We start from the raw sequence: 21,627 nt of genomic DNA, 5'->3' as shown, positions 1-21,627 counted from the left end.
CAGACACCACACCACTAACACTAATTACAACACACTGCAGACACCATACCACTAACACTAATTACAGCACACTGCAGACACCAATATCACTAACACTATATATAGCACACTGCAGACACCACACACACCACTAAGACTAATTACAGCACACTGCAGACACCACACACCCCTAACACTAATTACATCACACTGCAGACACCACATGACTAACACCAATTACAGCACACTGCAGAGACCACACCACTAACACTAATTACAGCACACTGCAGACACCACACCACTAACACTAATTACAAGCCATCCTGCTATTATATATAAAACCAATGGTTGGCAGCACATTGCAGACTCAATGCATACATTTTACATCCCATTCTCAGGCTGCCCACCAGACTAGGAGCTACTGTAAATCCACAATGAGCAGAGGCTCTGAACACAGGTTTGAATGTAGTCTAACATGACAGGCTATTAGATCCCCCTTTTAGGCTAATCTCAGAGACTCTGATTGTGATTTCTGTCATAAGCCATCTGGAAAGAGAAATTCATTACACAGCTGAGCAACTCTGAGAAAACATTGTATGGTGATTGTGTCTAACATGGCAAAAATGTCAAATTAGAGAATTATACACATGAGGTTCGTAACAGTGAGACGGAGAGGTTCTCTTCTCTCTGTCCTGAGGAGAATGGTGATGATAGTGACTACTGAGTAGGAGTGACACTTGGTTCATTGCATACTAGAGTGGCTTGCGAAAGTATTCACCCCCCTTGGCATTTTTCCTATTTTGTTGACTTACAACCTGCAATTAAAATGTATATTTGGAGGGTTTGTATAATTTGATTTACACAACATGCCTACCACTTTGAAGATGCTAAATATGTATTGTGAAATAAACAAGAAATAAGTTTAAAAAACAGAAAACTTGAGCATGCATAACTATTCACCCTCCCAAAGTCAATATTTTGTAGAGCCACCTTTTGCAGCTATTACAGCTGCAAATCTCTTGGGGTATGTCTCTATAAGCTTGGCACATCTAGCTACTTGGATTTTTGCACATTCTTCAAAGAAAAACTGCTCCAGCTCCTTCAAGTTGGATGGGTTCCACTGGTGTACAGCAATCTTTAATACCACAGATTTTCAATTTGATTGAGTTCTGGGCTTTGACTGGGCCATTCCAAGACATTTAAATGTTTCCCCTTAAACCACTCGAGTGTTGCTTTAGCAGTATGCTGGAAGGTTAACCTCCGTTCCAGTCTCAAATCTCTGGAAGACTGAAACAGGTGTCCCCTCAAGAATTTCCCTGTATTTAGTGCCATCCATCATTCCTTCAATTCTGACCATTTTCCCAGTCTCTGCTGAGGAAAAACATCCCCACAGCATGATGCTGCCACCACCATGCTTCACTGTGGGATGGTGTTCTCGAGGTGATGAGAGGTGTTGGGTTTGCAGAAGAAATAGCATTTTTCTTGATGGACAAAAAGCTCAATTTTAGTCTCATCTGACCAGAGTACCTTCTTCCATATGTTTTGGGAGTCTCCCACATGCCTTCTGGTGAACACCAAACGTGTTTGCTTATTTTTTTCTTTAAGCAACGGCTTTTTTCTGGCCACTCTTCCTTAAAGCCCTGCTCTGTGGAGTGTATGGCTTAAAGTGGTCCTATGGACAGATACTCCAATCTCCGCTGTGGAGTTTTGCAGCTCCTTCAGGGTTATCTTTGGTCTCTTTTTGCCTCTCTGATTAATGCCCTCCTTGCCTGGTCTGTGATTTTTGGTGGGCGGCCCTCTCTTGGCAGGTTTGTTGTGGTGCCATATTCTTTCCATTTTTTAATAATGGATTTAATGGTGCTCTGTGGGATGTTCAAAGTTTCTGTCTGATATTTTTATACCAACCCTGATCTGTACTTCTCCACAACTTTATCCCTGTCCTGTTTGCAGAGCTCCTTGGTCTTCATGGTGCCGCTTGCTTGGTGGTGCCGCCTGCTTAGTGGTGTTGCAGACTCTGGGGCCTTTCAGAACAAGTGTATATATACTGAGATCATGTGACAGATCATGTGACACTTAGTTAAATAAAGTCCACCTGTGTGCAATCTAACTATGTGACTTCTGAATTGAATTGGTTGCACCAGATCTTATTTAGGGGCTTCATAGCAAAGGGGATGAATACATATGCGTGCACCACTTTTCAATTTTTTTTTATTTTTGACTTTTTTGGAAACAAGTAATTTTAAAAATTTCACTTCGCCACATTGGACTATTTTGTGTATGTCCGTTACATGAAATCCAAATAAAAATCCATTTAAATTACAGGTTGTAATGCAACAAAATAGGAATAACGCCAAGGGGATGAATACTCTGCAAGGCACTGTTTAAGGACCTACAACATAGCTGTTTCTGAAGACAGTATAGTGTTTTTGATACAACCCTCCGGCATTACAAACGAAGAAAAACAACTACTTATGAGGAATTAAAACTCATTGTAAAGATGCCTGAGCACACACATATCTGTCATTTCTGTGCTGCTTGAAGCATTTCAGCATTCCATTTTGATTCCTGACACTGTGGGCGACTGTACTGACGACACAGTGGAAAAATTGTCCTTATTACAGAACTAAAAGCAATATATATGCCAAACAGTTCCTAGTTTAGTGTAGTCTGACAATTTCCAGGTCAGTGGTTGAGCTGAGAGTATCCTTTCTCAAAGCCATTGGAGTTGTGATCTGTTTTAACAGGCTTTCATCCCAGCTAGCACAAATCCAGGCCTTCTCACAGCAGAGGGTCACACAGACAACACCACCGCATGCTGTTACCCTGGGTGCCAAAACCAGCAGTGGTGGAAAAAGTACCCAATTGTCATACTTGAGTAAAAGTAAAGATTACTTAATAGAAATTGACTGAAGTAAAAGTGAAAGTCACTGTCACGACTTCCAACGAAGTCGTTTCCTCTCCTTGTTCGGGCGGTGTTCGGCGTCACCGGTCTTCTAACCATCGTCGATCCACTTTTCATTTTCCATTTCTTTTGTCTTGTTTTCCTACACACCTGGTTTCCATTTCCCTCATTAAGTGCTGTGTATTTAACCCTCTGTTCCCCCCATGTCCTTGTGAGGAATGGTTTGTTTGTAAGTGCTTGTGCACTACGTTACTGTTGCGTGTCGGGTTTTGTACCCATGTATGTTCTTTTTTTATTGACGTTGGTTTTTAAATTAAACTGCACCGACTATTACCTATTTCTGCTCTCCTGCATGTGACTTCACTGCCACCAGTTCCACAACCCTTACAGTCACCTAGTAAAATCCTACTTGAGTAAAAGTAAAAAAGTGTTTGGTTTTAAATATACTTAAAACTTCTTATGGCTGGGGGCAGTATTGCGTAGCTTGGATGAATAAGGTGCCAAGAGTAAACTGCCTGCTACTCATGCCCAGTTGCTAATATATGCATATTATTTAGATTAGCATAGGAAACACTCTGAAGTTTCTAAAACTGTTTGAATGATGCCTGTGAGTATAAAAGAACTCATATGGCAGGCAAAAACCTGAGAAAAAAATCCAACCAGGAAGTGGGAAATCTGAGGTTTGTAGTTTTTCAACTCATTCCCTGTTGAAGATACAGTGGGATATTGGTCATATTGCACTTCCTAAGGCTTCCACTAGATGTCAACAGTCTTTTGAACCTTGTTTGATGCTTCTACTGTGAAGTGGGGGCGAATGAGAGGGGATTGAGTCAGAGGTCTGGCAGAGTGCCACGATCTCAGTCTTGCGCGCTCACGTGAGAGTTAGCTCTGTTCCATTGCAATTCTAAAGACAAAGGAATTCTCCAATTGGAACATTATTGAAGATTTATGTTAAAAACATCCTAAAGATTGATTCTATATTTCGTTTGACATGTTTCTATGAACTGTAATATGACTTTTCGTCTGAACATTCGCATGGACTTAGACCCACACGTCGTGAGTTTGGATTGTGTACTGAACGCGCAAACAAAAAGGAGGTATTTAGACATAAATTATGAACTTTATCGAACAAATCAAACATTTATTGTGGAACATGAAGTCCTATGAGTGTCATCTGATGAAGATCATCAAAGGTTAGTGATTAATTTCTCTATTTCTGCTTTTTGTGACTCCTCTCTTTGGCTGGAAAAATGGCTGTGTTTTTCTGTGACTCGGCATTCACCTAACATAATCGTTTGTGGTGCTTTCGCCGTAAAGCCTATTTGAAATCGGGCACTGTGGTGGGATTAACAAGAAGTGTATCTTTAAAATGGTGTAAAATACTTGTATGTTTGAGGAATTTTAATTATGAGATTTCTGTTGTTTGAATTTGGCGCCCTGCACTTTCACTGGCTGTTGTCATATCGATCCTGTTAGCGGGATCTCAGCCCAAAGAGGTTATTAAGTAGCAAAGTAAATGTAATTGTTAAAATATACTTAAGTATGAAAAGTAAAAGTATAAATAATTTCAAATTCCTTATATTAAGCAAACCAGACAGCACGATTCTCTTTTTTTTTACATTTATGGATAGCCAGGGGCACACTCCAACACTCAGACATAATTTACAAACAAAGCATTTGTGTTTAGTGTGTCCACCAGATCAGATGCAGTAGGGATGACCAGGGATTTTCTCTTTAAGTGAGTAAATTAGACCGTTTTCCTGTCCTGCTAAGCATTCAAAATGTAAAGACTACTTTTGCGTGTCAGGGAATATGTATGTATTATATTCTTTAGGAATGTAGTGGAGTAAAAGTAAAAGTTAACAAAAATATAAATAGTAAAGTAAAGTACAGATACCCCAAAAAACTACTTAAGTAGTACTTCAAAGTAAATTTACTTAAGTACTTTACTGTAAGGTCCTGGGTGTCGTGAGGGTGAAATCAGGCGCAGGAAAGCAGAGAGTTCAATAAAGTGCTACTTTAATGCACACACGGTGAACCACGGCCACCCCACTTTCGGATGCTCAAACCAAATGCCCCAGACACAGGGAACGAAAACAGTCTAGCACTAAATACATGAACACGTAATCTATAGCAAACACCAGGGTTACAATAATCAATCCCACACAAAGAAACAGGCGGGCCGGCAAACTAATAAAGCCTCACTAATTACAACCAACTCAAAACAGGTGTACTCAATAAACACATAAGGAGGGGGAGAAAAGAATCAGTGGCAGCTAGTAGGCCGGCGACGATGACCGCCGAGCGCCACCCGAACGGGAAGGGGAGCCACCTTCGGTCGGAGTCGTGACATTTACACCACTGAAAACTAGTTGCCCTGGAGAGGGCTTGGCAAATATGTGGGCAAATATCCCCTCTGAGAAGGTTAGGTCAGATCAGGAAGTTAGAGTTAGACTATCACTCACCACCAGAGAGAGAGGCCTCTTCCATGACACCACTCCTATCAGTCCAGACAGCAGCACCTGAAAGAGAACAACACTATAGGTCAGTGGAAGGGAAGAAAACGCAGTACAACAGTTAGGATAACCAACATGGTCATGAACAGTCCCCGCATGTGAGAGAAAGGGGAAAGACAGACATGGGTACTAGGTTTTTCCGTATGGTTCACTGTAGTGTGATCTTGGATTTTGATGATATCTCCTTGGTGTGAGTTGACACATCACAGTATCACAGTAAAAAAAATTAGCTTCATATCTGGTGTTCTATTAGCCTCCAGCATTCTGTTTCTCTACATTCTCTCTCCTTCACCCAACATTAACCAACAACACTCCCCCACCCACCTAGCTTCTCTCACTCACCCCCTCTCCATCACCTCTCTTTTACACACTAGCCTCTCTCTGAATCCCCGAGTTCGGCAGGAAAGACATCCGACCTACAGGCAGCCTTTCATGAACAAGGGCAAACCAATCCCCTCTATTGTTATAGCCATCTTGACTTGTTTATGTCTTTGGCTGATACTCAAAAAAATATATATACTGAAAACACACTGAAGCAGACGGTGAGTGACGATACGCACTGGAGAGCGCCCACTCCAACGCTGTCCCCTCATTTTACACAAACACAGATTGCAAATGCTAATGTTTGTTTATGTTGCTAACCTTTTCAGGCATATTCCTGTTGTTAAAACCCTTCTAACATGCATTGCAGTTGTTACATAAAAATCACATATGAGTAAAACATTTGATTGTTTATTATTAGTTTGAAGTTACTTTGTATCGCTGACCTGAACTGCTTTTGGGAGCGTCACATCTGCATATTCAATCATTAGAATTTTCTCAGTTGAGGGGTATTTTCCGAATATCCTTATTCTTTGAATGCTTATGTCCTAATATTTGTGACATGTATTATGTAATGGCCATTGTCCATATTCCTTAGTTCCAACTCACCTTCTGCACCTGCACATAAATACCACCATTTTGCACCTGATTCCGTCAGACTACTGGGGCTGTGCGCCCGTTGACAAAACTGTCTGGGATCTAGCCTACTGTTTTACAGAGCTCCAATGGATGTAAAGGAAGAATATTTGGGAGATGTTAAATTCGCACAGTGTTATTCACATTTGACCCATTTTAGATGAGGGCTGAAGATCAGTGAGACTAGCAGATCATTACTGCTTTAGATCAGGAGGATTATTTATCTTGTCCAATCAAAATGTGCTGAGTGACTCCCTGACTGCAGATTAGCATTGACAAAAAGGGAGAACACCCGAAAAGAACATAGAGTTGTATATACAGTGTGCAGGAGCCAATACCTATTGTCTGCTCAAATGTACACATCTTATCACTGTAACATGCCTACTGTCTACATAATTAAGCATGTTAATGCCTACACAGTAAGATGTTTTGTTTTGAACAGTGACCAAATCGAGGGAAGATGATTTTACATACTCAGTCATTTTAATTCTGAAATGATAATTTGATGGAATCATTAAACATATTCTGCAAGTGACATGAATATGTTTCGGAAGCTTGGAGAGAGATGATCATTTCAAAGGCAGATTTCTACCGAGATGTGAACGCTTCAATATCTATTTGCTCTCATGAATTATAGATCACGCATTCTGTTGCAACAGAGGAAGAGAAAGAGAGTGAGAGCGAAAGAGAGCGAAAGAGAGAGAGAGAGCGAAAGAGCATGAGAGAGAGAGAGCAAGGGGGAGGGAGGGAGATAAAGGCTGTATCCCTGCAAATGCAGTCTGGTAGTAAATCTGTTCAGCAGTAAAAGCAGCCCAGGTCTGTGCCAGACAGCAGACACACAGAGATCAGCTCCTCTCCTCTGCTCCTGTCTTTAGCACAGACACCTCTGGTCCAGAGCAACACCGTAACCGTCTCACACACCTGATCTCCAAACAGCCCCCGTCAACCTCTGATACCACATAAAGAACCCAGGAGCACCTGAATGGATGGCTATTACCGCGGCAACACAGTTAAGTTTCACTTTTATTTCCATAGAGCTTAGTTGTCATGGCACCCCTCTTCCAGGGGACGAAGGGAACATTCATTAGCTAACACTCTTAACTGGTGAGATATCAGTGGTAGAGTAGAGAATCCACTCAGCCTTGTCTCTACTCTGAAAGCTAGTAATAAGGGGAAACTTCAGGAAGTTGGGTGTCTGAGAGTGAAACAACTCTGGTCCCCTGGAGAAGGGGGGGGGGGGGAAGGAGTCAGGCAGGCTTTAGGGGCTAGTGGAGCTGCTAAACTCTGGATTGAGTCTGGCTGGAGCAGAGGCTGTAGCTATGGTTGTGGCTGTCTGAGAGGTGATATGGAGAGGGCTGCCGGTGATAGCTTTGTGTCAATCACGCAGGGATTCCTCTCTCCGCTGCACTGGGAAAAGGATTAAGACACTTTACCACGGTAGTCACTGAGGCCTGGCCACCTATTCAGCTCAACTCACCAGCTCCTTTTCTTTCACTTCTGCCCTGCTACAGTTTATACACACTGTGGACTTTGAGTTCAAAAGGGGACACACAAATGAGCTAATCAATCAATCTCATTCTCAACTGACTGTTATTAATATAAAAACAACGTATTCTCTAAAAGGAGCAAATTATCCATGAAATACCCAAATCTGCTCTCATTAGCTATACAAAATCAGGGCCATCGATTCCTGCATCCTACCATTAAAGGCTTCTGTATTGAGATGGCTTCCAATCAGACTCCTGTTGTTTAGTGTTGTCTATCATCAGGAGAGAATAGCCTCTCTCTTCTCTCTCTCCCACATCTGGCTTCACTACATGGTCCCTACAGTGTATAGCTTACCATCCAGAGATAAACAACAACCCCCTTACCCACACAAAACAAAGCACAGCATTTACACATAGCCACCAACAGACACACTGGCCACACCCATCAACTGAGCCAACAACTCTGGCGCGTATAACACATACATATGCACACCCCAAAAAAATGGCTACTGAAATGGAATGAAAGATTTCCAAGCAACTCATCACAGGTTGTGCCACACAGAGACATGAAAGAATGTACTACACTCTGACAGCCACACACGCACGCACGCATGCACACATACACACACACACCGCACAGCATAACAACCCTGACATCCTGAACAGTACACATTGTGATCAATCATAAGCCTTCCACAACACAAGTATCAACAATGTATTTTATTTGCAGTCCACCAACTGAACAGAAAAGTAAAACAATGCTTTTTGGAAGACAAAACCCAATAAGCCCTCCTAGATCCCTTGTTCGGAATGTCATTGACCCCAAGCCCCCTCTCCTGTCTGTCTGCCCCCCAGGCCACATTCCAGTCTGGAGCGTTTATGCACGCTGCAGCCTGTACACACTCTTACACACCTACACACCCATACACACTCCTACACAGCATTCTCACATAAGTGTTCCTTTTGTCCAGGTGGGAAAGGGCAGTGTGGAGTGAGATTGAGATTGCGTCATCTGTGGATCTGTTGGGACGGTATGCAAATTGGAGTGGGTCTAGGGTATCCGGGAGGATGCTGTTGATGTGAGCCATGACCAGCCTTTCAAAGCACTTCATGTGAGTGCTACGGGTCGGTAATCATTTAGGCAGGTTACCTTCGCTTTCTTGGGCACAGGGACTATGGTGATCTACTTGAAACACGTAGGTATTACAGACTCGGTCAGGGAGAGGTTGGTCCGCATATGCTTTGAATACACGTCCTGGTAATCTATCTGGCTTTGTGAATGTTGACCCGTTTAAAGGTCTTGCTCACATCGGCTACCGAGAGTGTTATCACACAGTCATCCAGAACAACTGGTGCTCTGGTGCATGCTTCAGTGTTGCTTGACCCGAAGCGAGCATAAAAGGCATTTAGCTCATCTGGTAGGCTCGCGTCACTGGGTTCACGTCTGGGTTTCCCTTTGTAGTCCGTAATAGTTTTCAAGCCCTGCCATATCCGACGAGCGTCAGAGCCGGTGTAGTAGGATTCAATCTTAATCCTGTATTGACGCCTTCCTTGTTTGATGGTTCGTCTGAGGGCATAGTGGGATTTCCTATAAGCATCCGGATTAGTGTCCGGCTCCTTGAAAGCGGCAGCTCTAGCCTTTAGCTCGATACGGATGTTGCCTGTAATCCATGGCTTCTGGTTGGGATATGTACGTACGGTCACTGTGGGGATGACGTCATCAATGCACTTATTGATGAAGCCAATGACTGAGGTGGTATACTCCTCAATGCCATTGGATGAATGCCCGAACATATTCCAGTCTGTGCTAGCAAAACAGTCCTGTAGCGTAGCATCCATATCATCTGACCACTTCCGTATTGAGCGAGTCACTGGTAATTCCTGCTTTAGGTTTTTCTTGTAAGCAGGAATCAGGAGGATAGAATTATGGTCAGATTTGCCAAATGGAGGGTGGGGGAGAGCTTTGTATGCATCTCTGTGTGTGGAGTAAAGGTGGTCTCGATTTTTTCCCCTCTGGTTGCACATGTGACATGCTGGTAAAGATTTGGTAAAACTAATTAAAGTTTGCCTGCATTAAAGTCCCCGGCCACTAGGAGCACTGCTTCTGGATGAGCATTTTCTTGTTTACATATGGCCTTACAGAGTTGGTTGAGTGCGGTCTTGGTGGTAGCATCGGTCTGTGGTGGTAAATAGACGACTACGAATAATATAGATGAGAATTATTTTAATCTTTTCTCAGGGCATTGTGTTTGCCATAAAAAATAAACATGGTTTCCATCTCAAATATTCACACAAACAAGTCAGGATCTGAGAGGAGATCATTCAGTGAGGCTGTAAAATGGAGCATGACATCACCATGAGATTGAGGAGGTTAACGTTAATAAGCACAGTGAAGGTGAATTCTACCATCACAGTGAACCTTTAGTCTGATGACAGCATGAGCAGTTCTGTTCGGACCTTCAGAAGTCCTTCTCTGCTGATGTTCTATGAATGGGGGTGAGAGGTGTGTGTTCTCGCTCTAACCCCTCTCACTGTCCTCCATCCTTCTCTAGTGCCTCTTGAGAATACAACAAGAACATTAGTGCTGCTATCTACGTAAACTACAGCCCTGAACAGTTCTCTCAACCTTTTGTCCAGGGAGGCCACTACTCTTTATTGAGATGTCTATGTGATGGGTAATGGGACTGTCCAAGACAAAAGCAAAGCTATTGGAAATGGAGCTCTAATACAGGGGTTCCTAAACCTTTTTACTCAGGCCCCCCTTACAGCATTGGGGAACATCCAGTGCCCCCACTGCACCCGTGCACGCCACGTCTATTTCTATGGGCACAAGCACTGTTCATGACATAAACTGTTCACACCCCTCTTGTTGGTGTAGAGAACATTTAGCAGGTTTAAAACTAATTTCCTGCAATTCTACACATTTTGTCATGGTGTGCAGAGAACTTTCCAGTTTTAAAACTCATTTTGACCTGAACCTTGACCTGGCCAAGGCTTTCAACCCTGTCAATCACCACATCCTCATCGGCAGACTTGATAGCCTTGGTTTCTCGAATGATTGCCTCGCCTGGTTCACCAACTACTTCTCTGATAGAGTTCAGTGTGTCAAATCGGAGGGCCTGTTGTCCGGGCCTCTGGCAGTCTATGGAGGTGCCACAGGGTTCAATTCTTGGTCCGACTCTCTTCTCTGTATACATCAATGATGTCGCTCTTGCTGCTGGTGAGTCTCTAATCCACCTCTACGCAGGCAACACCATTCTGTATACTTCTGGCCCTTCTTTGGACACTGTGTTAAGAACCCTCCAGATGAGCTTCAATGCCATACAACTCTCCTTCCGTGGCCTCCAACTGCTCTTAAATACAAGTAAAACTAAATGCATGCTCTTCAACCGATCGCTGCCTACACCTGCCTGACGTCCTGCATCACTACTCTGGACGGTTCTGACTTAGAATATGTGGACAACTACAAATACCTAGGTGTCTGGTTAGACTGTAAACGCTCCTTCCAGACTCACATCAAACATCTCCATTCCAAAGTTAAATCTGGAATTGGCATCCTATTTCACAACAAAGCATCCTTCATTCATGCTGCCAAACATACCCTCGTAAAACTGACCATGCTACCGATCCTCGACTTCGGCGATGTCATTTACAAAATAGCCTCCAATACCCTGCTCAATAAATTGGATGCAGTCTATCACAGTGCCATCCGTTTTGTCACAAAACCCCATATACTACCCACCACTGCGACCTGTACGCTCTCGTTGGCTGGCCCTCGCTTCATACTCGTCGCCAAACCCACTGGCTCCAGGTCATCTACAAGACCCTGCTAGGAAAAGTCCCCCCTTATCTCAGCTCACTGGTCACCATAACAACACCCACCTGTAGAATGCGCTCCAGCAGGTATATCTCTCTGGTCACCCCCAAAACCAATTCTTCCTTTGGCCGCCTCTCCTTCCAGTTCTCTGCTGCCAATGACTGGAACGAACTACAAAAATCTCTGAAACTGGAAACACTTATCTCCCTCACTAGCTTTAAGCACCAGCTGTCAGAGCAGCTCACAGATTACTGCACCTGTACATAGCCCATCTATAATCTAGACACACTAATGTACTTGTCCTCTTGCTCATTTGTGCACCGGGGCCTCCCACTCCTCTTTCTATTCTGGTTAGAACCAGTTTGAGCTGTTCTGTGAAGGGAGTAGTACACAGCGTTGTATGAGATCTTCAGTTTCTTGGCAATTTCTCGCATTGAATAGCCTTCATTTCTCAGAACAAGAATAGACTGACGAGTTTCAGAGGTAAGGTTTTTGTTTCTGGCCATTTTGAGCCTGTAATCGAAACCCACAAATGCTGATGCTCCAGAAACTCAACTAGTGTAAAGACACCCCTACACACTCCTATATACTGTACCTACACGCTCCTCTACACCTACACACCCCTACCCTCCATCTCCTTTACATTGCAGGACACAACTCTGGACCCTCTTATAGGGCTGACCCCACAGCAGTGCAAGCGTTAATCTCACACCCCCCAGCCCAGAGCCCACGACTATTCATGATGTGTTCTCCCAGGCTTTCCCATTAGTACTGTTATGATAATTGACCCTGAGCTGACTGTGGGAGTTGGAGGAAGGGGGGGGGGGGCAGTGATTACAGCACCCTATACCCCCAGGCATCAGTGGAGAACAGGAATAATCATGAGGAGCATGCCCCCTGCAGTCACTGGCCTGTCCGAGGTCACTGCTCTCTCTCTCTCACATAGAGATAGGCATGGTGGTGATGAGGCTGTAATGATGGAACTGTGGATGGCGACGGCAGGGGTAGGGATGGAGAGGGCTGTTGGAATGCTGTGGTTATGGTTTACAGCATAACAACATAAGAGTGGACATTATCAACCCCCCCCCCCCCCCTGACTGTCCCTCCACGCTCCCTGTGCCTCACATAATGCCCCGCCCCCATTCAGCATTGGGGCCCCCTCACTGTGAACAGGGCTCAGCCAATCCCACTAAAACAAGGCAGACGACAATGATAAACCATGTCATCTGCAATCACCTGCATGATAATAACACGCTGGCTGCCAGTGGAAGATGGTTGTTTTCTACAATAAAGTCTCCACAGTGCTGGTAAACATCACACAGAGCAGCGTGCATCATGGATTCTATGTTTCTAACAGGTTTTTATTTAATCTCATTCATTCAGGCAAGACCCCCTGCCACCCATCGAAGCACACATTACTCCGAGTGAAGGTCTTAAAGTCTGGGCATTTCACATACCTCAGGTCACCAAGACACATGGGAAGAAGGGAGCCACCGACAGACAGTCAGGTTTCCTAGGCAACCACCCGCCGGCCACTTGCCAAGATCCATAATGATTTTCTATCAACCTCAAAGCTGTGGGGGGTGCACGAAATCTCACTCACATCCAATGTGATGCAAGCATCCAAACTCATCACAGAGAGAGAGAGAGAGAGAGAGAGAGAGAGAGACACGCACACAAACACACACTCACAAACACCCACATCACAGCCCTGTTACAGATTCCATACACAGCTATCACAATTAGGATGTAATGAAGCAATAGTCTCTTATATTGCTTCCACACCTATTATAGTGCGATAGGGTGATTCTGGAACTGCTTTGTGACATATCGCAGGGGGAAAGTGAGGTGCATGTGAACAATCTCCTCTCAGTGTGAAGCTTACTGAGTTTCACACCACCTGTGGTTGAGCTGTCCATCTGGAGCGAGTGGAGGTTGGTGTTATGATGCTCCCTGACCTCTGACCCCTGTGTTATGATGTTCTGTTTCGTCAAGACAGATTGCACTCCGTGTTATTGTCTTTGTCATCTGTGAAATCATGTTTTTCTGCTGTTTATGTCATCAGGTAAAATGCTGCTCTCTCTGATTGTTGACACTACTTACTGCCTTCTGGGTCACATGGTAAGTCCAAGGTCACTGGTCCAGCCCTGGGCAGCATGGTGGACAGCAGGTGGTCTAGAGTGGTGGACTGGATGACAAGAATGTTGGATCCTGTCCAATAGAAACCTGCTGCTTGAAAAGGAGGAGGCCATGCCAGCATGGTGAAAAGGTAGCAGTAAGACTACCCTGGGTTATCAGATCATATGATGTTCTCCACTACCTCTACCTCCTACCTCCCGTGTCATATTCAGTAGTCATGATGTTTAGCTACTGAGCTCTAGTGGTTGGGGCTTCCTGGCTAAGTGTTTCTCCTCTCACCTACAAGGCAACACCCTGGTTATACAAGGTAGATCTGGGCTCTCCAACCCTGTTCCTAGGAAGCTACCCTCCTGTAGGTTTTCAATCCAACCCCAGATGTAACCGACCTGATTCATCTTATCAACCAGCTAATTATTAGAATCAGGTGCGCTAGAGTGGGGTTGAAGCGAAAACCTACAGGACGGTATTTCTCCGGGAACAGAGCCCTGCAGTAGATACTGCATTTTCATAATCTACCATCATACAAGCTCAGCATATATTCAACACAAACTGATATTCTTTCCATCAAACATTCAGTTTCCATCTAACATTCAGTTTCCATCTAACATTCAGTTTCCTGGCCACACACAGGTGTTGAAGAGCTTGTGCATCTCTTACCTCCACTTCTGCTGTAACAGTTAATCCACTCTCCCCTCATTTATCTTTGGCTAGGAAAAAGCTTACTAAAAACATTCCCTTCCTTGCCAAACTGTCGTGTGTGTGTGTGTGTGTGTGTGTGTGTGTGTGTGTGTGTGTGTGTGTGTGTAAATCCTAGCTGCTGAGTAGCTGCTGAGCCTATGTATATCCAGGGCTGAATTGGATGTGTCAGGAGAAACTCACCGCCCCGCCTTAATTAAATGGAGCAGTCTAGTAATTAAATGGATGTCTAAGCGAGGCCTGCTTTAAAAGGGGTGACACTCTTGATGTCTACTGCCTCTGTGTGATCAGTGGAGAGCCCACAGCCAGGGAGGAGGCAGCAGTTGCTTTCATCTCATGAATGTGTAGAGCTCTCTAGTCAATCAGAGTGAGCACTTTAATCCCAATTCAGAGATGAGCTCAGATGACACAATTTTGAGCAAACATCTTCTAAACCCAAATTCCGGTACACCTTTCTCAGGGCATTGTGTTTGCCATAAAAAATAAACATGGTTTCCATCTCAAATATTCACACACACAAGAGTCAGGATCTGAGAGGAGATCATTCAGTGAGGCTGTAAAATGGAGCATGACATCACCATGAGATTGAGGAGGTTAACGTTATTAAGCACAGTGAAGGTGAATTCAACCATCACAGTGAACCTTTAGTCTGATGACAGCATGAGCAGTTCTGTTCGGACCTTCAGAAGTCCTTCTCTGCTGATGTTCTATGAATGGGGGTGAGAGGTGTGTGTTCTCGCTCTAACCCCTCTCACTGTCCTCCATCCTTCTCTAGTGCCTCTTGAGAATACGACAAGAACATTAGTGCTGCTATCTACGTAAACTACAGCCCTGAACAGCTCTCTCAACCTTTTGTCCAGGGAGGCCACTACTCTTTATTGAGATGTCTATGTGATGGGGAATGGGACTGTCCAAGACAAAAGCAAAGCTATATATGGCTAAATGGTGCTCTAAAATGGTGCTCTAAAAGATAGCTTGGCAGAGCTTGTTTTACCCCTCTTCCAATCCTTCTACTACAAGCATTCACATTTTCTTTATTTTCCTCTCTCTTTCTCCTTTTCTCCCCTCCCCCAGCCCCTTCCCATATCCCTCCACTTTAGGCACCCTGTCGTCATTGCCATGGAAACAGGGGGACAACAGTAGGTTGTCAGGCAATGCCTGGGGGCTGGGCATCTCACTCTCTACCCCACTCACCCTTTATTCGTCTTATCCCTCTTCTTCCTCTCTCTCTCTGTTGTTTACTCACATATCAAATCATTCTCTCCATCCACCAATTGCAGTAACAGATGTATCCCTGCTGAATCAACTCCAACAGAGAAGCGATTGGTGATAAAAAAATAAAAAAAGTTAGTCTGCTTTTGTCTAATTGCAAAAATACTTAATTGTAGAAACTACCAATCAGCATTAACCAGTGACAGCCTAAATAGATTTCCTTGGAGCGTTTTATACATAATAATGAAGATCTAAACAAAAAGCTCCTGAATTCAGAAATATTCCTTTAGAAATCCTGTGTCTAAAATCTTCTCTGATCATGCACTGACGAGTGTGATGCTATTGTCATTGTCAACATCATCAGAATCAGTATCATCAGCAGCATCATCATCATCACTAAACCAGGCTTAGCTGACCACAGTGTGAGAAAGGCTAACATTACAATCTAATTCTCATCACCACAACGGGAACAAACAAACAAACAAACAACCCAACAACATCATCACCATCATCTGTGTCTAGCAGCCCCTCTACCTGCATGTCACTGACCTGCTGCATGACATTCCTGCTGATGTCGCTGGCCTGGCCTACAGACGGCACAGGCAACAGACAGGGAGCACAGGGAGCACTGCTCTAGTCTGTCCTTCTTGATAATTGCAGGCCAGGAGAAAGGCAGATTGCATTAGATAGGGGATGTCCCCTGGCACTCGCAATTACTTCCATGATCTCTCTGTCTCTTCTTTCCCAAGATCAAAACTACTCCGAGGCCAGTACTGTTAGAGGACCCTGTCATGTCAGCCACAGAACTAAAGCTGGACCTGAGAGATGTCTCATTTGAACAGGGCCTTGCTTTGATGTGGGGGAGAATATGTGGGGTTCGTCAAAACATGCCACTACTGTTTACCATTCAATTATCCAACAGCCTCTGTACTTTAGAACTCTACATACAACAGAGGACTTTGTAGAACAGACTATAAGTCAATGTCCTATTAAATTAAACATATGGAGGAAGAACAAACAAACAGCTATGTAACTGGACCAATCAACTGATTCGCCATAAACAAGATCACAGAGAGAGAGTATGAATGTACAGTTAGTAAATGGTGAGGATGATCTATACTGAATAAAAATATAAACACAACATGTAAAGTGTTGGTCCTATGAATCATGAGCTGAAATAAAAGATCCCACAAGTTTTCCATACGCACAAAAAACGTGTTTCTCTCAAATTTCTTGCACAAATTTGTTTACATCTCTCTTACTCAGCATTTCTCCTTTGCCAAAATAATCCATCCACCTGACAGGTGTGGCATATCAAGAATCTGATTAAACAGCATAATCATTACACAGGTGAACCTTGTGCTGGGGACAGTAAAAGGGGGGGGGGGGGGGGGGGGGGGCGTGGGGGCTGAGGAGTTTTTATGTCTGTAATAATGCCCTTTTGTGAAAAAAACTCATTCTGATTGGCTGGGCCTGGCTGCCCTGTGGGTGGGCCTGGCTCCCAAGTGGGTAGGCCTATGCCCTCCCAGGACCACCCATGGCTGCACCCCTGCACAGTCATGTCAAATCTATAGATTCGGGTCTAATGAATTTATTTCAATTGACTATTTTCCATATATGACATACAACTCAGTCAAATATTTGAAATTGTTGCATGTTGCTTTTATATTTTTGTTCAGTATATAATGGCATTCCTATACTCTTTTAAAGTTGTGGCCAGTTCTCGAAGACAGTTCCACTGCTTTTTTTCATTGTTCTCCTGTAATCAGGGACTGATTTAGACCTGGGACACCAGGTGTGTGCAATTATGGTTAGGTAGAACAGAAAACCAGCAGGCTCCAGACGTCATTGGGTAAGAGTTGAATACCCCGGCTAAATAGTCTAGTGATCAATGATACTGCTCTAACAGCATATGATGTAACTCACTCCACACCAGGGGAGATATCTACTTTTTCTCGCTTATACTTAGATGTAAACGGTTGAGTCTGTGTGTGTGTGTGTGTGTGTGCTTGTTTGTGGTTGTGTGTGCGCTGACCGGCCTTGAATCATTTTCAATCACTGTGTCTTTTCAAGACTAAACGATGAACAGAACACCATAGCTCTGAAGGAGTGGCTGAAGTTCCCAGAAGAGTATACAGGACTCAGTAAGACACATTGCTCAGGCGCAACCTGTAGAGCAGACGACAACCGGGCGGCTGGCAGCCTACTGGTTAGAGCCGGAGGCAGCATCCTGGGTCCAACGGGAAAAATCTGGCGTGAAGTGAGCTGGTCAAATTTCATCTGGACCTTCTTTGTAATTGACCAATAGGGTGATACTAGTGCTAAAACAGCTGAATCAGGCGTTCATTCTGACCGGTCAGAGCCACGCTGTAAAATGAATCCTACCGACTCCATGGGTCTATCTCCTTTAAATGAAGGCCATCTCACATAGTCTCTGTGCTGTAGAACATGTTGTGATGTATGTTTATAGGCTTTAAGGAAACTGCATTGACGTCGTGTTGGAGGGCCACTCTGTCTTTCTCTCTCTCATCCCAGGGCCTGTACAGTGCAACACGTCCTTCACCACCCAAAGTGGCTGTGGAGGACAGGCAGCGTTTGATAACAATGATGGGTTTGCCAAGTTGGACCAAAACACCAGGAATCAATCCTTCAATAATACCTATTCTATCTGAGCCAAAAGGGCTTTCTTCCTCTCTCTCTGCTCTTCCTCTGATGAAACACCATCTCGATTGATCCTTCATTACTCTGTTTGCAACCAAGTACGACGTGACACAGCAGAAAGCCCGGTTGGAAATACAGTGTTTTTCCTCAGCACACACACACATTTTGTAATTCATTAAACAAACATCTAAAAAGAACAGGACCCAGTAATTTACAGGGAAGTGGTGGCTGACTGATGGCTTCAAGACGCAATTAGCAGGGAACAGCCGAGCCATCATCATCTTCCATGATTGAATGACTGCATCCATCCGCTCTCACAAAGTCTGGATTGATCTATCTGAATCACTAACCTGCGGAATCAACGCAACAATGTGTTGTCCATGATTATTATGTTCTAGTATGGGTGGCAGTAAAAAGGGGACATATCTTCACAAAACCTGAGCAGTTTCTGACGTTTATTTTTGATTCTGTACGGGCGGGACATTCTTTCTCATCACAGAGCGAACACATCTAACGCATCTAAATAATGACTACCATCGCAGCTGGCATCCAGAGGCGCGGAGATGAAAGCCAGTCAGTCACTGAGTTATTCTGTGAGTCGCAGAGCCCAATCAAGGCCTCATGATAGAACTAACCACATAACACAAGAGACTCACAGAGCCGCTGTGTTTCATTGTGGACACGCACACACAAACACACACAAACAGGCCCAGTGGTTAGGGGGGCTGATCCATCAGTGAGTAGGGTAATGTTCTCACTTACACATCACCCCCCACACTGAGCAGGAGCTGAGAGGATGGGACAGGCCCCGTGAAGAGGAGATTAGAGGGGAAGCGACAGGCGGCAGCACCCACAGGGCACACCCAGGCCTGCTGTTGTTCTGTTCCTCTCCTTTCATCTACGCTCCTTTCCTCTCCTCTATTCTACCTTTCCCTCCCTCACTCCTTCACCCACAGGGCACACCCAGGCCTGCTGTTGTTCTGTTCCTCTCCTTTCATCTACGCTCCTTTCCTCTCCTCTATTCTACCTTTCCCTCCCTCACTCCTTCACCCACAGGGCACAGCCAGGCCTGCTGTTGTTCTGTTCCTCTCCTCTCTTCTACCTCTCCCTCCCTCACTCCTTCACCCACAGGGCACACCCAGGCCTGCTGTTGTTCTGTTCCTCTCCTTTCATCTACGCTCCTTTCCTCTCCTCTATTCTACCTTTCCCTCCCTCACTCCTTCACCCACAGGGCACAGCCAGGCCTGCTGTTGTTCTGTTCCTCTCCTCTATTCTACCTCTCCCTCCCTCACTCCTTCACCCACAGGACACAGCCAGGCCTGCTGTTGTTCTGTTCCTCTCCTCTATTCTACCTTTCCCTCCCTCACTCCTTCACCCACAGGGCACACCCAGGCCTGCTGTTGTTCTGTTCCTCTCCTTTCCTCTCCTCTATTCTACCTTTCCCTCCCTCACTCCTTCACCCACAGGACACAGCCAGGCCTACTGTTGTTCTGTTCCCCTCTTCTCCTCTCCCTCGCCCTCACTCCTTCATGTCCTCACACACACTGTGGACCCTAGGCCACTACCTCTACCGCCCACCACGGTAGCTCGGAATGCACAGCAGAGCAGGTACACTGAACTGCCTGAAGCACAGGAGAGGGAGAAGTTGTGGAGGAGAAACTAATTTCATTTGTTTACAGAATCCAACAATTGGGCTGTTTGAGCTCTGGATGGAAGCAGTGCTAGATGTGCTTTGAGGAGAGGACACAGGTCTACGGTAGGTTGGTAGGTAGGTACCCATGCAAGTCTATTACTTTAGGTGTTCTGTAAAACACTGAGCCTCTCCTAGGGAGTTGGTTTTAAGAGCCTCTCGTTGTTGCAGAGTTGAGCAGCAATTTGACCAGAGCCGTTTCCCTGGTGTTTTGACTGTAAAATTGCGGCTTTACCGAGAGCCAAGTAGTATATAATGCTACCGCTGTGGGTAAAGGATCAAGTTTATGAGGTGGAACACAGAGTTCTCACAGCCCCATTTACAACCCCCATACCATTATAGTCTACTGTGTTTATGATAAATGTCAACATGTTTGTGTGTGAGAGTACATGTGCTGATAGAAAGAAAATATTTTTATTCAGGAAGCTACTGAATCGCGTAACAATCACATAATGCTATCAGTAAGTTCAACTAAAGTTAAGATTAGACAGCACTTCAAAAGCTATCTCCTTAAAGGGACAAATTGACTGGTTCCTTTTAAGGCACCCAGAGTGCATACTGCACTCTGTACACCTTTATATGGCCCTGCTTGCACCTATGTAATTGTAGTTTCTATAATGGCATGTAGCACACAGAGTTGTTACCTGTGGAGCAGAAGAGCTCCAGGGGCCTCAGGAAGGTGTTAACATTCAGTGTCATGTGCAGGGTTGATCATGTGACAAACACACACACACACACACTCCGCTGTGAATGTTAATATATGGTAAATGTATGCAGATTACAGGGTTTAGAACGGCTATACTGTACACTGTACCATAGACATGTTTGTTGCCACAGGGCGGGTCAACTACAAGGTTATTGAAAACTTCCAAACCGTAGTGGGAAACCTAACCAGAATTTATACATCATGTAAATGTGTTAGAAACAAACTAGCTTAGGATCTAGCTATAAAGCTATAAAAAATAAATACCATGCTTGTTGTGATGTAACCATTGACATTTAAAAATGAATGAAAATCATTGATTGTGTAGCCTAGTGTAGCCTAGTGGTTAGAGCATTGGACTAGTAACCGAAAGGTTGCAAGTTCAAATCCCCGAGCTGACAAGGTACAAAATCTGCCGTTCTGCCCCTGAACAAGGCAGTTAACCCACTGTTCCTAGGCCGTCATTGAAAATAAGAATTTGTTCTTAACTGACTTGCCTAGTAAAATAAAGGTAAAAAAAAAAATGTTCGTGATTTAATCTTCCCCTCAATAGCTCTAAAATCATAAATCACTGATACTGCAGGGAATGTCTTATATTTTCATTGGGGTCCAATTTCAATAGTGGCAGAGAAGCAAAAACTGCACTTAAACGATTGTTTTGGTCAAATGTCTGCCCCTGTGGTGCTGCTTGGTGTGTGGGTATTTCAGAGACATTTTGGTTTTGGTTTTAGGGTTTTCTTTTAACTTCGGGAATCCCAAGCCACATACGATGTCTCTAGTTATTTCACTGAGGCTGCTGCTGCTCTCGCTTTACTCTGGTTAACCAATGAATAGAGTGAATTCTAAACATGTAATCTGACAGTAATGT

The 21,627-nt window shown here is 44.4% G+C and overlaps 1 protein-coding gene across 1 annotated transcript in view; it reads right to left on the bottom strand.

Annotated features, from left to right (window-relative positions):
* Window positions 1–21,627, bottom strand: part of LOC109874472 (protein FAM189A1) — a 139,184-nt gene that overhangs the window by 74,931 nt on the left and 42,626 nt on the right. Inside the window, exon 2 of the mRNA XM_031810206.1 lies at window positions 5,347–5,403. Coding sequence (XP_031666066.1) covers window positions 5,347–5,403 — 57 coding nt within the window. The remainder of the gene's footprint in view (window positions 1–5,346; window positions 5,404–21,627) is intronic.

Source organism: Oncorhynchus kisutch, linkage group LG3 (assembly GCF_002021735.2).
Source record: "Oncorhynchus kisutch isolate 150728-3 linkage group LG3, Okis_V2, whole genome shotgun sequence".
In the NCBI taxonomy this organism is placed as follows: Eukaryota; Metazoa; Chordata; class Actinopteri; order Salmoniformes; family Salmonidae; genus Oncorhynchus; species Oncorhynchus kisutch.
Note: the sequence above shows the minus strand (reverse complement) of the source record. Positions and strands in the feature narration are given on the sequence as shown.